Source organism: Chrysemys picta, chromosome 3, assembly GCF_011386835.1.
Source record: "Chrysemys picta bellii isolate R12L10 chromosome 3, ASM1138683v2, whole genome shotgun sequence".
Lineage (NCBI taxonomy): Eukaryota > Metazoa > Chordata > Testudines > Emydidae > Chrysemys > Chrysemys picta.
The window spans coordinates 166,813,591-166,831,358 of record NC_088793.1 but is presented as its reverse complement, the minus strand read 5'-3'; the positions used below and the strand labels follow the sequence as shown (position 1 = coordinate 166,831,358).

Genomic DNA, 17,768 nt, shown 5'->3' with positions numbered 1-17,768 from the left:
GGGCAGCAGGGGCCCACTGGGCAAACTATACAAAGAAGCTGGATCTCTTTGGGAGGAAGGTATACTCCACCAGAGGGCTTCAGCTTCGTATTGCAAACCAGCAGGCGATTCTCAGTTGCTACAATTTTAAATCCTGGGATACAATGTCTAAATTTATGGAGCTTGTCCCAGAAGGCTCCAAGTCCGAATTCTCGGCCTTGGTGGATGAGGGCAAGGGGGTGGCAAGGACCTCATTGCAGGCCACGATGGACTTGGTGGACTCAGCAACCCACACCATGTCCTCAGGGATTGCAATGCGCCATTGCTCCTGGCTGCAGGCCTCCCGGGGGAGATTCAACAGATTATTCACGACCTCCCTTTCGAGGGCTCCACTTTGTTTTCAGAGAAAACGGACTCGAAGCTGAACAATTTAAATGACTCCTGAGCCACTCTGAAATCTCTGGGGCTGCATACACCAGCCACCCAGCATAAACGCTTTAAGTCCAAACTTATGTCCTGACTGTATCAAGGGCATTCTGGGCAGCACTACAATAGGAGAAGGGGCAGAAACCAGAATCAGCATCGCCAGCCTCAAGCTCCTAACAACCAGGGGTCAGGGTCATTGAGACAACCACCGGGCCCTAGGCAGGCTTTTTGAAGATATGCCTGGGGCGACATACCAACCCAAAGCCTGAATCTCTTATTACTAGGGCTGTCAATTAATCACAGTTAACTTACGCAATTAACTCAAAAAAAAATAATTACAATTAAAAATATTAATCTCGATTTAATCGGAGTTTTAATTGCACTGTTAAATAGAATACCAATTGAAATGTATTAAATATTTTGGATGTTTTTTCTATATTTCCATATATATTGATTCCAATTACAACACAGAATACAAAGTGTATATTTTTATTACAAATATTTTCACTGTAAAAATGATAAAAATAGTATTTTTCAGTTCACCTCATACAAGTACTGTAGTGCAATCTTTGTTGTGAAAATGCAACTTAAAAATGTAGATTTTTTTTATTACATAACTGCACTCAAAAACAAAACAATGTGAAACTTTAGCGCCTACAAGTCCACTCACTCCTGCTTCTTGTTCAGCCAATTGCTAAGACAAACAAGTTTGTTTACATTTACAGGAGATAATGCTGCCATCTTCTTTCTTACAATGTCACCAGAAAATGAGAACAGGCATTTGCATGGCACTTTTGAAGCCGGCATTGCAAGGTATTTACGGGGCCAGATATGCTAAGCATTCGTATGCCCCTGCATGCTTCGGCCACCATTCCAGAGGACATGCTTCAATGCTCGTTAAAAAAGTGTGTTAATTAAATTTGTGACTGAACTCCTTGCGGGAGACTTGTCTGTCCCCTGCTCTGTTTTACCTGCATTCTACCATATATTTCATGTTATAGCGGTCTCAGATGATGACCCAGCACATGTTCGTTTTCAGAACGCTTTCACTGCAGAGTTGACAAAACGCAAAGAAGGTACCAATGTGAGATTTCTAAAGATAGCTACAGCACTTGACGCAAGGTTTAAGAATCTGAAGTGCCGTCCAAAATCTTAGAGGGACAGGTGTGGAGCATGCTTTCAGAAGTCTTAAAAGAGCAACACTCTTATGGAAACTACAAAATCCAAACCACCAAAAAACAAAATCAACCTTCTGCTGGTGGCATCTGATTCAGATGATGTAAATGAACACGTGTTGGTCCACTCTGCTTTGGATCGTTATTGAGCAGAATCCATCAGCATGGACGCATGTCCTCTGGAATGGTGGTTGAAGCATGAAGGGACGTATGAATCTTTAGCGCGTCTGGCATGTAAATATCTTGCGATGCCGGCTACAACAGTGCCATGCGAACGCCTGTTCTCATTTTCAGGTGATATTATAATTAAGAATTGGGCTGATTATCGTCTGAAAATGTAAACAAACTTGTTTGAGCTATTGGCTGAACAAGAAGTAGGACTGATTGCACTTGTAGGCTCTAAATTTTTACATTGTTTTATTTTGAATGCAGGTTTTTTTTGTACATAATTCTACTTTTTTGTAAGTTCAGCTTTCATGACAGAGATTGCATAAAAGTACTTGTATTAGGTGAATTGAAAAATACTATTTCTTTTGTTTATAGTGCAAATATTTGTTACCAAAAATAAATATAAAGTGAGTACTGTACACTTTGTATTCTGTGTTGTAATTGATATCAATATATTTGAAAATATAGAAAACATCACAAAATATTTAAATAAATGGCATTTTATTGTTTAACAGTGTGATTAATTGCAATTAATTTTTTTAATCGCTTGACAGCTCTACTTAACTATGTGTAATAATAATAGGAGTTACTCTGTATTTTTACTCTAAACTCAGTTAGCCTTTTTGTATACCAGTTCTGTAAATCAATTGCAGAATTAACATTGCCAAAGTGTAGGATAAATTATTTTAAAAGATGATAGTGAGCCTTTTAAAAAAATTACTGAACGTTCTCCTGCTTATGATGAATTAATAGGTCTTAAGATTGATAGATGGCAAAAAGAGAACACAGGCATTTCAGTCCACAAACTTAGTATGCATTTTATCCTTTTTGCTTAAATGGTAACAGCATTCTAACAGAGGCAACACCTTCCTTTTTTGAATTAATATCAAATGGTTGGTGTCATGTTGCTGTTTTTAAAAGGATTGAAGTTGGAAACTTACTTTAGAACAAAACAAAACCGTGAAGGGAATGGTATTGTTTACCATTTTTTCAAGTTTATATCAGATTACTCAACTGAATACTCTTATTAAACTGTGGGGTTTTGTACCTTATGCTGTGCTTGGCAAAAATGTCTATACAAGATTCAAGTTATGCTTGACTGATACAATCCAGCAACACTAAATCAACATTTACATTTTTTCTACCAAGAGTACTTAAGTCTATGAACAAGCAGAGGTGAATAGCTGTTTCTTGAAAAGTTAGGAATCATGTCCATTTGATTCACCATCTCTCTGAACCTTGTCTTTTTCAGAGTTTTGCAAGGTTGTTGAAGCAACAAAAAACTTGAAGGTTTTAGGGGAGGATTTTCAGAAGTGTCTGTTACTTTAGGAGCACAAATTCCATTTACTTACTGGTTCTTTCTGGAGCATTCGCAAGTGTGTTGGAGGTGGCGGTATCATGTGGTGTGGGATGGGAAAGGAAATATGAATAAGTAAAAATGGAGGAGTGAGAAATTAGAAAGGTAGAAATTGAAATGAGGATTTTGTGATAGCGTATACACAGAAATGAGATTCTGCGAATGACAAATACATTCAATCAAAATGGTGTGTGAGACATGGTAGCAAGGAGAGTCAAAAGCGCACATGGCTGTTTTTTACTTACAGGCAGTTGTATAGCATTATCAGTATAGAATCCAAGTACATCATAAACTAATCAGAACTCTTTCTAAAATTTGGTAATTTTCACTTTCCATTTCTTGAAGACTCGGAAGACAAAATGCAATTATTTCCTTGTAGTCATCCTTTCTCTGTACAAATTCTGTTTAGATTACAATTTGCTTCAGAAATAATTTTCTAAATCTATTATAAATCTTTCCACTTTCATGTGACTGACAAACCGTGAGTGGGTTTGTTCCTTTCACTGTTTTTAAGAAGCAGATTAGATTTGTAATTCAGCTTTATTATATGTAATCGTGCCACAGTCTGATAGAAAGATTTAACTCCCAAGCGGAGATTCCAGGATTCTTGGTAAGATGCCAGTCACTTTCCCTTTTCAGCATCTGGAGAAGACGAAACTTGCCTTCTCCAAGACACTTTTCCTGGGTCTTGGCGGTGGCTCCCCATGCCCCCAAATCTTTTTGTATCTGCATCTAGCTAATACGTGTCTGGTAAATTGTTCAAACGTTATGTATAGAATTTTTCTATCCATAGAAACATTCTATTGGGAGATGTGGGAGTTCACGAAAACCACAAGGGTGGGCAGACTTTGTGCTATTCTAGAACTAAAATAAATGTTCTACTTATTTTAAGATGTGTGATTTAATTAAAATCAGATTTGCATTCTGCTTGCAGATAAATTTAACAATGACTTGGGCATTATTGAAAAATTGAGTTTATAATATTTTGCAACTCTGTGATAGAAATAATAAACTTTAGCTTTGACTCACTTTAATACATATGCTATTAAAAACTCATAATTACTCTCTCATAATTGCCTCTTACTCTGAGAACTGTTGAGGCTTTCAGATTGAGTGATAGTTTTGTTTGAATTGTGATCTTCAGTAAAGATCTAAGAATTTTTGTGTGTGTGGTGCACAGTGGTGATCAAGATGTTAAGTCATCCTCTCTCAATATGGTTGACAACTGTCTAATGGCACAAACCCAAACGCCCCTGCCCTACCCTTTCCATCCCCCCTCCCTTTGTTGCTCACTCTTCCCCGTCCTCACTCACTTTCACCAGGCGGTGGCAGGGGGTTTGGGTCAGGCCCTGGGAGGGGGTGGGGGAGGGGGTGCCCGCTCTGGGCTGGGGCAGAGGTTTGGGGTGCGGGCTCTGGGAGGGAGTTTTGGGTGCAGGAGAGGATGTGGGGTGCGGGCTCTGGGCTGGGACGGGTGTGGGAGGGGATGAGGTATGTGGGCTCCAGCCAGGCAACGCTTATCTCAGGCAGTTCCTGAAAGCGACCAGCACATCTCTCTGGCAATGGCTCCTAAGGCAGTTCCTGGCCAATGGGTGCTATGGAGTTGGTGGCTTGGGGCGGGGGCAGCGCGGGGAGACCACCAGGGACGTGCTAGGCGCTTCAGGGAGCGGCAGGGAGTCTGCCTTAGCCCCGCTGTGCCGCTGGACTTTTAGCACTTAAAATCTCCTGGTTTGGCTTCAGTAGCCTCTGGGAGACTGAGAGCCTGATTCTGGGAGACTCCCGGCAAAACCAGGAGGCTTGGCAACCTTATCTTTCAAACATGCAGGGTGGCTTACGCTGTACTTGCCTAGTGTAATACTTCCAGTCAGTATAACTTTATGGATCAACTGTTAACTGAAGCTGATGGATGGTTATTCCATTACCTCTGCAGCAGAGCAAACTTTTAATTACCTGCCTGAAAACATATTTAAACAGAAGCTCTGAGCAAATAATAAAAATTATAGGCCTGATTTGGTAAATACTCTTCTAGAAAGGAAAGGCTTTAAAAACTAATGTAAGCTTTTTTTATTATTATTATTTTATTTATTTAAACTAGCTAGTTACTTTAGCCTCATATCAGGATATAAGTCAGGTGAAAAGTTTGTATAGTGAATTTTTACTTTAAAAACCCTTAAAAACCACTGTAAATACAAATTATTTTAATAGTGAGTGAAATAATTTAATTTGTGTATTGAAAATATTTAGGAAGCTCACATCACTTTAGTATCTTGGTATCATACAAAATACATTATACATCGAAGTAAATAGATATTTGTAGCCTACTACCAAAATAAGTTGACAGTAAAAATAGAGTGCAGCAATGTGATGTTTTTTACTTTTTGCTTTACTTTCACTATTTTTAGAAGCATTTTCTCCAATTACTATATTTCAAATTTTTAACCCCCACATTTAGATTGAAATCTTCTTTTGGTTGGCAGTCTCTACCTTAAAATAAATATTGATCTGTTTTTTCCCTTTTTATTTAAGGCGTTGTCTTTTCTGAAAAATTTTTCCCCATGATTTAACATGTGGTGGAAATACTAATTTAGACAGGTTCTGATGGCCACCAGTGCTTTTACCACAGTATATCATGTACACTTTCATACCCATTCATTCAGACTATTGTACCTCATATGCATTCAATTTAGGAGGGAGAGTCAGACAGAAGGGATTTTCTTTTTTCTGGAGTCACCTGAGGTTTCCAGAAACTATTACTGTACATTAAGACTCTGAAAATGAGGCAGTCATGAATACACAAAGGGGGTATGTTTTATCACAAAACAAGAGAATCATTGGGTCATTAGACTTCTGTCTTCTATATCATTCACAGATACTGGTCTGTGCCACCTATGTAGATGACCCCTCAGGAGTGAGAATGGACTCTCACAAAACTCTTCTGGTGACTACTTACTCAGCAAGATGGACAAGAAATATCTCACAGAATGAGTAGATCTGTGGTAGACCTGTGCTGATGGCTTCGTGGTCTTAGAATAGTAACCAGAGGCTTGCCACTCACATAAAGATACACCAGCAGTGATCTTTGTTTCTCGTTGAGGGAAAACTCTGCTAGTGAGGGATGCTTTCTCCATCCACAGGGAAAGAAGGCATGTGTAGCAATTCACCTGTACTTCTGGTATCGAAGTCTTGGTCAAGGTCGTGGGGCATGATTTTATTTTTCTAGAGTCCCAGATGGATGATTCCTTATTCTCCTTAGGATGGCAGAGTCCCATCCTGATAGGCTGAGAATGTTGCTTTGGACAATTAGAGTGCTTCACTCTGTCTCAGTGCATGAATGCAATTAATTCCAAATAGGGTACAGAACAGTAGATATGGTATCTCTAGGGTACGTCTACACTACCCGCTAGACGCGATAAATCAGTCCCCGATTGCTCTACCATTGACTCCTGTACTCCATTGCGGCAAGAGGCGGAAGCGGAGTCGACGGGGGAGCTGCAGTAGTAGACCCCGCACCGTGAGGACGTGAGGTACATCGACTTCAGCTACACTATTCTCGTAGCCGAAGTTGCGTATCTTAGGTCAATCCCCCCCCCCCCCCCCCTTGGATCTGATATAGTTGGGTCTAGGTCTGGAGGTCAATGGTAATCCTAAACAGGAGAGCTCTAATTGCTTGTTGCAGGAAGATTTCAGTCAGCCACGTTATCTGTGCTAAATACATTTTCAACCATTATTATTCAGACATGACCAGGAAGGAATCCCACTTCATTTTCTTCTCATAGAATGTGGAGCTTGAATTCTTCTTCCACCTTCAGGGGGTTGTCTTTCAGGATGACTCCTACTGCACTGAGCCAAGTGTGGGGGTAGAGTGGGGAACAAGTTGTTTGCACTCTTGTCTCTCACTGGATTTAACTCTTTTCACTCTACAGCTTTTATTATTTCACATTATTGGGATATCGCTACTTACTTTTCAAGAGTGAATTTTGCAATGATGGTGTCTGTACAAACTTATTTGTATGTAATTGGAATTTAAGAGAACTCTTAATTCTCACTTTTAGTAAGAGTTAAGGAAATATTTTGGGGCTTTTGAGATATCTAAGACTGTCCTTCTGAGCATACACCAGAGCCCTTCAGCTGGCTTAATTGCAGAGGGCGAAAAACCTTAAGAGCAAGGGGAGTTTCCTGCATGGCTCACTCTGGTAGCATGTGTCACAAGAGTAAGAATTCTGTATATCTTCAGCGAAGCAGTTACCAAAGTACTTTTTTCCTTCTCTTGATTTGCTTATTTTATGATGTGGCAATACCAATTTGGACACTCCACAGGACATGCCAATATTGATCAGATCGTCAAGGTAGGGCAGGCTAACTACAGCTGCTTTCCATTTCTGAAAACTCTCAATTGGGTAAGCCTGTCTGTGTGCCCAGAGAGAGAAATGGGAGCGAAAATTCTGCAGCGTGGCACATAGTATTTTAAAAGATTGACAGGGGACTCTTCCATACTGGTGTTGCCAGAATACAAACAGTAGTTAGTGAGAAAAGGGAAAATCCCCCCCTCCCCACCATTGAATTCCAGTAAGTGGTGTGAAGTTGAATTGATTTGTCATTAACCATAACAACTGTGCCTGCATTTGTTGTGACTTTGTATGCAAAAGTCAGATGGTCACAATATTTTGAGCAAAAAATATTTATTTTCCAGTAAGTTTGATATGGCTTAGTAATTTAATACTCTAATACTCTAAAACTATTAACATCACTCTGCCACAGATCCAAATTGTAGCATTAATGAAAGAATTTTGCTCAGTAGCAGGCTGGGAGGATGTACAAAGACTGATGCTTTATGAAAATGCTGCCCTAGTCGTGACAAACATATGGTCTTAAGTGATCACAAATTGTTCAAACTGGAGAATTTAAATAGTAAAATAGACTAGAGAAATTTAATGAGTTAATTTAAGATGTGAAAATCTAGGATAAAATAGTTTCTGTGAAAATTCTGTGAAATACCAGAGTCAATTCTCTACTGATACATTCATCCTATGATGGCAAGAGATTTACATATGGCTAAAAAAACAAGGTATCTGCCCTGCAGATTTTTTAACTTTTAAATAGACAATGTAATAATGAATTAGTGGCTGGAATGCAACAAGTCACATGACTGAGTGGTTAGTTCTGTGGTGATGGTGGGGGGTTGGTACTTGTTTTAAGTTTTTTGTGTAGAATACATTTAGTTTTTTTAAAAAGCGTAATTTCTCTATTTCATAGAATATCCGGGTTGGAAGGGACCTCAGGAGATCATCTAGTCCAACCCCCTGCTCAAAGCAGGACCAATCCCTAACTAAATCCCCAAATGGCCCCCTCAAGGATTGAACTCACAACCCTGGGTTTAGCAGGCCAATCCTCAAACCACTGAGCTATCCCTCCCCCCCCGTTAATTACATTTTATGTATTTCCCATTTAAAATCTTACTCACTGTGGATATATCATCAAAACCTCCGTTAAATGTCATGTTAGCGGCACAAACAATTTTGATTTTAGATGCAACCGTATTGAACGTTGATCTCTTGTGCTTGCCACCCAAAACTAATCTTCCTTATTAATACTGAGTTATGGCTGATACGATATTTAGAAATCAATGCTTCAATTTCTAAAAACTTAAGTGGCTTTTTTCTTTTTTCTGCTTATAGATGCCACCTCAAATGAACAGCAAGATCTCTTTTGTCAGAAGTTGCAGCAGTGTTGTATACTGTTTGACTTCATGGACTCTGTTTCAGACCTGAAGAGCAAAGAAATTAAGAGAGCCACATTGAATGAACTGGTTGAATATGTTTCAACAACTCGTGGTGTGATTGTTGAGTCAGCATATGCTGACATAGTGAAAATGGTAAGTAAAAACTGAAGTCGAACAGTATTTATTTGATATATTTAAAACTAAATAAAATATTTCTTACTGATCATTAGCTTGTCTGAATTTATATTGTTACAGTAGTTGTAGAGCATTGCTGTGGCTGACACTGCCTGTAAATTTAGTATAGTTCATTAGTAAACCAACTCAAACAGCCTAAAGAATTATTTAGAAAGCTTTGTTGAATTTGTCAAATCTGAAAAGTTGCTTTATTTGATATAGCACGGTAAATGTAGTATAGCTAAATTTTTAGATGTGACATATGACGAAAGGTAGCTTCTGGACAAGCTGAAAAAATATCCCACAAGGTTCAGAAATTTAGAACATTTTGAATTGTTCTGCCAGTGCTTCCACACTTGAGAATTGCAATAGATGTATGGACTCGTAAGGGTGAGTATTGGAGCTAAAACTCCAGGAGAGATTCTCATTTAAGTTAGACTCAATAGAAAGGAAGTTTCTCTACAGGGAGGAAGGAACTGGTCATACTCAGAGTAAATGCACTTACAACTACCTTAAATCATTTAGGTGTAACTGTATAGTCTAGAATCAGCATAAACTGATGTGTACTGCAGAGCTCTTTCTGTAAATTACTGTGGTTATAGAACAAACAAGAAATTATTTACAATTGTTACCCACAGTAACTTGTGTTTTTTCTATTCGATGTTCTTCTGTTATATAAGGAAGAGATGTTTGTGTTTCAAAGCAATCTCTGCTTCTCATTCACTTTTTGTTTTTGACATATATATTCCATGTATTTAAATCTTGATTGACCGATAGCTCTTTTAATTTACCAATCTATAATCTTCTAAGGAACAGTTTGAAGACTTTAATATAGGAGGAAAAAATTGTTCTTAGCTCTCTCTCAAATAGAGGGATCTGTAAAACCTCATTGTGACTTGAAATGTAGTAGTAATACTGATGGATTGACAACAAGTTCATAAGTATGGTCTACTATCTAGTTATAGAATAATTCTTCCCCATACCTTGTTGAACCCAATTTTTTTCCACTTTCTTGTTGTAAAACTAGCTAAATTTTCCTTTCTCTCCTCGGTGATCGAGAGATTCTAGCTGGGTGTTTAAGGTGAAGAAAACTGGCATTAGGCAGTAGAAGAGGGTCAAGTATAGTGAAGAGGCCATTAGGGAGACTGTTGGATGGAGGACAGGTGTATAGGGGAGTGGAATGAAAAGTTGATTGAAAAGTAGTCACAGGGAAAAGGGTATTGAGCTCAGAAAGTTGAGACAGAAGATAGCATGATGACTCAGAAACTTCTGGAGATCTACTGAAGATATGATCTGGGACAGTCACCCAGAAATACAACAAGAAGCATCTTCAATAGAGTATCTCCTCTACCCTTTTTGGATCTCATGAGAAACATCCACCCTGGTTTCCACCCATATAGCCCCTAGCCACTTAAAACAGTGTCTTGGCCTTATTGGGCTCCTTGGGGACAACCAGATAGGAAACCTTCCTCAAAAAAATGGTTTTTGAATACAAAGAATAGCACAAGCATGTAAGGACAAAATCAGAAAAGCTAAGGCACAAAATGAGTTACATGTAGCAAGAGACATAAAAAGCAGTAAGAAGACGTTCTTAAATATGCTAGAAGCAAGAGAAAGATGAAGGAAAGTGTAGTCCACTACTTAGTGGGAAGAGAGTTAATAATGAAATCAGAAGGCAGAGGTGTTTTAATGCCTATTTTGCTTCAGTCTTCACTAAAAAGATTAATTGTGACTAGATGCTTAACACAGTTAATATTTACAAGGGGGAAAGAACACAAGCCAAAACAAGGAAAGAACAGGTTAAATAATATTTAGATAAGTTAGATATATTCAAGTTGGCACAGGGCGTAACGGAATCAACCTAGAAACTAGCTGAAGAACTCTTGGAACTGTTAGCAATTATCTTTGAGAACTCATGGAGGACTGGTGAGGTCCCGGAGGACTGGAGAAGGGCAAACATAGTACATATATCTAGTGTGATACAGGAGGGCCAGGGAGCAGTGGGAAGTGGTAGAAGGGAAGTATATAAACCCTAGGTTAATTAAGGCGTGGTTCCCTGTAGACTAGGGAGGGTTGCTACAGATTAATTGGAGCACCTGTAATCAATTAAGGCCCTGTTAGAAACCTAATAAAACCCCCTGCTTCAGGCAGTCAGGGGGAAGGAGGAAGGAGAGAGGACTGGAGCTTGGAGGTGTGCTGTGAGACTTGGAGGAACAGAAAACCGGTGTAAAGGAGACCCTGCCTCAGCAGGGGAGGGACATTTCCCTCCCCCAGCGTTTAAGGACTGAAGGTACCCTACCCAAGGAGGAAGAGGGTAAGAACCTGCAGGGGTTGAGAGGGGCTGGGACTCAGAGTGAGGAGCAAACCCAGACCCTCCCCCGCTTCCCTCCTTTACCACCTTCCTGGGCCACTAGTGGGGCCCTTGGTGCCCCAAGAGCAGGGGTAAGGGGTGGTATTTTAGCCCCCCCCACCAAGAAAAGCGCAGGACCCACCATACTGTATCGACCATCTTGTCTCACTAGAAAGGGAGAAAAAAGAGGAGCTGGGGAATGATAGGTCAGTCACCCTATCTTTGATACCTGGAAGGAGACTGAAACACATCATTTAACAATCAATTTGTAAGCACCTAGAGATAACATAAGATAACATAATAACCAATGTGGATTTGTCAGGAACAAATCATTCCAACCAACCTAATATTCTTCTTTGACAGGGTTACTGGCCTAGTTGATGGGGGAGAACAGTAAATTTGATAGATTTTGATTTTAGTAAGGCTTTTGACACAATCCCACATGACATTCTCATAAACTACAGAAATGTGGTCTAGATGAAATTATTCGAAGGTGGGTACATAACTGGTTGAAGGATCATACTCAGAGTAGTTATCAGTGATTCACAGTCTAACTGGGAGGACATCTCTAGTAGGTCCAGGGTCAATGGCCAGACCCATGACAAACATTTTCGTTAATGACTTGGAGAGTGGAGTGGAGAGTCTGATTATAAAATTTGCGAATGACACCAACTGGGAGGGATTGGAAGCATTTTGGAGAATTGGTCTGAAATTAACAAGATGAAATTCAATGAAGACAAGTGCAAAGTAGTGAACTTAAGAAGGAAAAATCAAATGCACGTGTGCAAAAGTGGATGCAGTTGTGCAAAATGGAGAATAACTGGATAGGCAGTAGTACTGCAGAAAAGGATCTGGGAATTATAGTGGATCACAAATTGAATATGAGCCAACAATGTGTCACAGTGGCAAAAAAGGCTAGTATTTTGGGGTATATTAACAGGAGTGTCATATATAAGGTATGGGAGGTAGTTTTCCCACTCTTTCTGGAACTGATGAGGCCTCAGCTGGAGTATTGTGTCCAGTTCTGGGTGCCACACTTTAAGATGTGGGAAAATTGTAGAGTCCAGGGGAGACCAACAAATGTAATAAAAGATTTAGAAAATCTGATTTGTGAGGAACGGTTAAAAGCCACGAGGCAAGCTTAATCTTGAGAAAAGAAAACTGAGAGGAGAACCTGATAAATCTTCAAATATGCTAAGGGCTGTTCTAAAGAGGACTGTGATCATTTGTTCTCCATGTCCACTGGAGGTAGGACAAGAAGTAATGGTCTTAATCTGCAGTAAGGGAGTGTAGGTTAGATATTAGGAAAAGCATTCTAACTTTAAGGATAGTTAAGCACTAGAATAGACTTCTTAAGGATGTTGTGGAATCCCTGTCACTGGAGGTTTTTAAGAACAGGTTAGACAAACAGCTGTAGGGAATAGCCTAGGTATACGTGGTCCTGCCTCAGCACAGAAGTCTGGACTAAATGACCTTCTGAGGTCCCTTCTAGCCCTACATTTCTATGATTTTGTTTTTCCTTCAATCTGAGAGCCTATTCTTTCCTAAAACCATAACATACTGTTATCTGGCTTAATGGAGACCTGTTTTGAACCCTTAGCAAACTGCTTTTATTCCCCCCTCCTTCTCCCTATTGGTCTGTGAACACTGACTTTTTAGTATCCATAACTAACATCTGTTATAGGGCAGGGGAAATTCACACCCTTATTGCAGATCCATTTTACAGTGTTCCATAAAGGTAAGGTGACTCTTAAGTCTCACCAAGTTCCTGCTGAAGACTGTGTCAGATTTTCATTTAAATCCAGTTGATTAATTTCCTAGTTTTCTTCCCCAAGCGCCACTGAAACAAGGGGCAAACACAATTGTTGTAGTTAGGGCTCTTTCATGCTACCTGGACAAGACCAAATCATTCAGAAGCTCCCCTAAGACTGTCCATAGCCTTTGCAGATAGTATTAAGGGTCAAGCCATTTCCTCCTAAAGGTTGTCTAAATGAACTTCTAACCATATTAGATCTTATTATCCATCATGCCCCATCAGTGAGAATTGCCACATAGTTTGATAAAACCTGGTGTAAATAGTCCAGATGAAGGTTCAGACAGAAGACTGAATTCACAGTATGTCGTTGGCTGGCATTATCTGTACTGTTTGTTTTTTGTCAGCAGAAAGACCTGGGAGTGTATTGTATTCCAGTGACCTTAACATTTAGTGATACCAGGGGTGTTCATGCATTAGACTTTTGTGCCAAAAATGTCCTCCTGTTACCACTGCCATTTCAGCCTCGCTGGTTGCAGTAAACAATAGCAATGTTAGTGTAGATGAGATTTCAGGTGGCCGCTAGTAATTTAACCATCTAAGTTTACTCAGCGTAGGTTGGGCATTTGACTGGTCCAAAAATAATCAGTCAATTGGCAAGTCAGACATTGGTCAGATATTGTCGAATGTCAAAAATAGTCAACTATTTTAAAGCACCAATTTATTAGACAGTAACAAAGAGTAAGACTCTATGGTCTCCAGTAGGCTTAGCCTTAGATACTTATGCCTAATAAAATAACTAAGTTAAGTAATTTAGTTTTTGTAAACTCAGAAAAATGCAGAACACAATGAAATGATCTAAAAAATGAAAGAATAATTACTAGTTTTTTTAGCAATGTTAGGTTATCATTTAAATGTTAACATTATTCAAGACTGAACAGTTACAAAAAAGAAATAAAATTAAACAGAAATAAACTAAACACAGAGGAACTATTAAAGAAAAGTCATTTAAAATGTGCTTATATGAGGTAGGCAGCAGGCCAACTCTACAGGCAGCTTAATGGCTTTGCATCTTTTCGTTATGTGTTGGAGAAAGGAGGTTTAACTGTGAACCCTGCTCTCCCTCCCCCATTCCTTTCTGAGTTAATTACAATATGTTTATCTCGTCATTTTAGACTGTACGCTCTTCAGGATAGGAACCGCGTCTTTTAACTTGTTTAATGTGCTTTGTAAACCACCATGTACGTTAATGGCCTGGTATACAAATAAAGATATACATACATACATACAGTGCTTATTCTAGAAGATTCCAGTCAGTCAAGATGTTCGTTTTTTTTCAATACAGGTAGCATTAGCATCTAATAAAGTGAGTGATCAAGATGTTTAGGTAAGCTAGCAACAGATAGCACCATGATGCAGTCAGAATGGCAGGCCATGGCTTGCATCAGCATTGTTGCTGAAATATTTGACTGTGATCAAATAAGTGGTCAGTTGACATTATTTGACTGGTCAGTTGACCAAGAGACAGATTAGGCTTGGCAGATTGCTTTATATTTAATCGATAGACTCACATGGGGGAGTACAAGTGAACAATGAGGCAGTATTGGTCAGTAATATAGGCAGTGGGCTCTGCATACCAACAGCCTAACCTTTATCAAGTATTTTTGTAGGCAAAGGAGAGTTTTTGAGGAAGGTTCTGAATTTGGATAATGATAGCTTTGCAACTGTTTACAGGGAGCACCTCCATGCACGTGGGAAATCATGTGAGAAAGCACAAAGGTGCTTGGTTGTTGAAAAATTTAACAAGTGAATGATAGAGGCTGGTATCATGGGCCAATCAGAGGTAAGCATCCACAGCTCAGTAGTGAATAAGAGATGACAAGTAGGATGGGGATTGACTATGAAGTGTCTTGAAAGTGAATACAAGCAGCTTATGTTTGATATGATAGAAATGCAGGAGCCAGTGTAAGAAATCACAGAAAGAGGTGAAATGATTAAAACAGACTAGGAAAATTATTTTTGCAGCAGCACTCTGAATGGATATGAGTGGGGCAAGATTGCATTTGTCAAGGCCAGAAAAAAGAAAGTTACAGTAATCAAGACACAAGATGATGAGAGCTTGGATGAGTTTTAATGGATGGATGGATATGAGAGATCTTACTTTTGAGCAGTTCAGAAAGAATCAGCAAGATTTAGACATAGCTTGGATGTGAGGATCTAGCAAGAAGCCTGAGTTGAAGATGATGCACATGTTATAGGCCTGAATGACAAACAGAATGGTGGTAATGTCAACAGTGATTGAGAGGTTCAGGGGCTAAGGTAAGTACTTTTGGTGGCAGATGCTCAGTCTTTTTCTCAAGATAATTCCAAAGCAGACGGCGAAGAGTAACCAAAGGATTTCACAATACTGGGTGACTGGACAACAAAATGGCAGATGAAATTCAGTGCTGATAAATGCAAAGTAATGACACGGCCAACTATACTTACAAAATTATGGGGTTTAAATGAGCTGTTACCACTCAAAAAAGAGATCTTGGAGTCATTGTGGATAGTTCTCTGAAAACATCCACTCAATGTGCAGCAGCAGTCCAAAAAAAAAAAAAAAATGTTAGGAACCATTAGGAAAGGGATAGATAAAAAGACAGAAAATATCATAATTCCTCTGTATAAATTGATAATACTTGAATACACTTGAATATTGTGTGCAGTTCTGGTCACCCAATCTCAAAAAATATATATTAGAATTAGAAAAGGTACAGAAAAGGGCAACAAAAATGATTAGGGGTATAGAATATCGTCCCAGTCTTTTTAATATCTCCTCATACAGACTTTTCAGCTTGGAAAAGAGATGACTAAGAGCGGATATGATAGAGGTGTATATCTTTACTGATGTGGAGAAAGAGTAAATAACACTTCCTTATTCACTTTCACATAACCCCAAAAAACAGGGGTCACCTAAGTTTACTCTAAGCTGCACGGCCGCGCAGCAGGCTATCAAGGGCGGCACAGGCCAGGAGAGGTGCCGCTCTGCTGGCCCAGCCCCGTCGGAGCTGCTGCGGCCGGGAAGACGTACCCCTCCCCCGGCCCTTAGCTGCTGTAGCGAGAGGAGGCTTGAGGGAGTCCCCTCTCCCAGCCGCAGCCCTGGGGCAGCCTGTACCCCAAACTCCTCATCCCCAGCCCCACCCGAGAGCCCTCACCCCCAGCCAAAGCACTCACCCCAATCCTCTGCCCTGGCCCTGAGCCCTCTCCTGCACTCCAAACCCCTCATCCCCAGCACCACCCCAGAGCCTTCACCTCCAGCTGGAGCCCTTAGCCCCCAACCCTCTGCCCCAGTCCTGAGCCCCCTCCCGTACTCCAAACCCCTCAACCCCACTCCCGCCACACATCACCGCCTTAGTGGTGCACATAACAAAATTCATTCTGCACATGGACATAAAAAATTAGAGGGAACACTGGGGTCATTCAATGAAATTAAGAGGCAGCAGGTTTAAAACAAAAAACACACAACGCACAGTCAATCTATGGAACGTGTTGCCAGGTGATGTTGTGAATGCCAAAACTATCACAGGGTTCAAAAAAACTAGATAAGTTCATGGAGGATAGGTCCATCAGTGGCTTTTAGCCAAGATGATCAGGGATGCAACCCCATGCTCTGAGTTTTCCTTCCCTCTGTTTGCCAGAAGCTGGGAGTGGATGACGGGATGGATTACTCGATGATTGCCTGTTCTGTTCATTCTCTCTGAAGCATCTGGCATTGGTCACGGACAGAAGACAGGATATTGGGCTAGGTGGACCATTGGCCTGATTATGCCTAATGACACCTACACCAGTATGGCCGTTCTTATGTTATGTTGCTCAGTCTTGCTCACCATTTCACTGCTTAGGTGATGCAATGGCAGTGGAAGCCACCTACAGCTCCCTGTAGTGTAGAGGATTCAATCAGCATGGGATAGTCCTCAGTGGGTGGAAACTATGTAGCCAGTTCCTATATCACCTTTCCTCCAGGCCTTGACACAAATGGCATTCTTGTGGAGTAAAGGGCATGTTTGGTATGGGAAAGATGAGGGTTGGATCAACCATGCTCTGGTTATACTTAACTGGCATATGGTCCTTGGGGGTTATGGCAGAGTTGGTTCTCAGCTTCTCCTTTTTCTCTCTTCTTGCGGAGGTGGGGACTCGGGCTTCTTCTTTGAGAAGTGTCCCTATAGATGTTCCACCTTTGGATGTACAGTAACTCCTCACTTAGTTGTCCCGTTTAACGTGGTTTCGTTGTTACGTTGCTGATCAATTAGGGAACATGCTCGTTTAAAGTTGTGCAATGCTCCCTTCTAACGTCGTTTGGCAGCCGCCTGCTTTGTCCACTGCTTGCAGGAAGAGCAGCCCGTTGCAGCTAGCTGGTGGGGGCTTGGAACCAGGGTGGACCGGCAGCCTCCTTATCAGCTCCCCCTATCAGCTTCCTGCTCCCCTAAGTTCCCTGTGCAGCAGTTGCCCAGCAGGCTATCAATTGCCGGCAGTTCAGCTGTCCTCCCCTCCCGCCCCCGCCATGTGCTGCTCCTTCCCTCTGCCTTGGAGCTGCTCCCAGAGACTCCTGCTTGCTGTGCGGGGGGTGGGGGGGAGGGGAGGAAGAGAGAGGCTGTCAGGGTGTCCCCTGCTCTTGCACCCTGCCTACC

The 17,768-nt window shown here is 40.7% G+C and overlaps 1 protein-coding gene across 5 annotated transcripts in view; it reads left to right on the top strand.

Annotated features, from left to right (window-relative positions):
* The window catches only part of PPP2R5A (protein phosphatase 2 regulatory subunit B'alpha), a 174,683-nt gene that overhangs the window by 99,605 nt on the left and 57,310 nt on the right, over positions 1-17,768 (top strand). For all 5 annotated transcript variants that reach the window (XM_065590650.1, XM_005306320.5, XM_065590651.1 and 2 more), the window contains one exon: positions 8,778-8,974. In XM_065590650.1, coding sequence (XP_065446722.1) covers positions 8,778-8,974 — 197 coding nt within the window. The remainder of the gene's footprint in view (positions 1-8,777; positions 8,975-17,768) is intronic.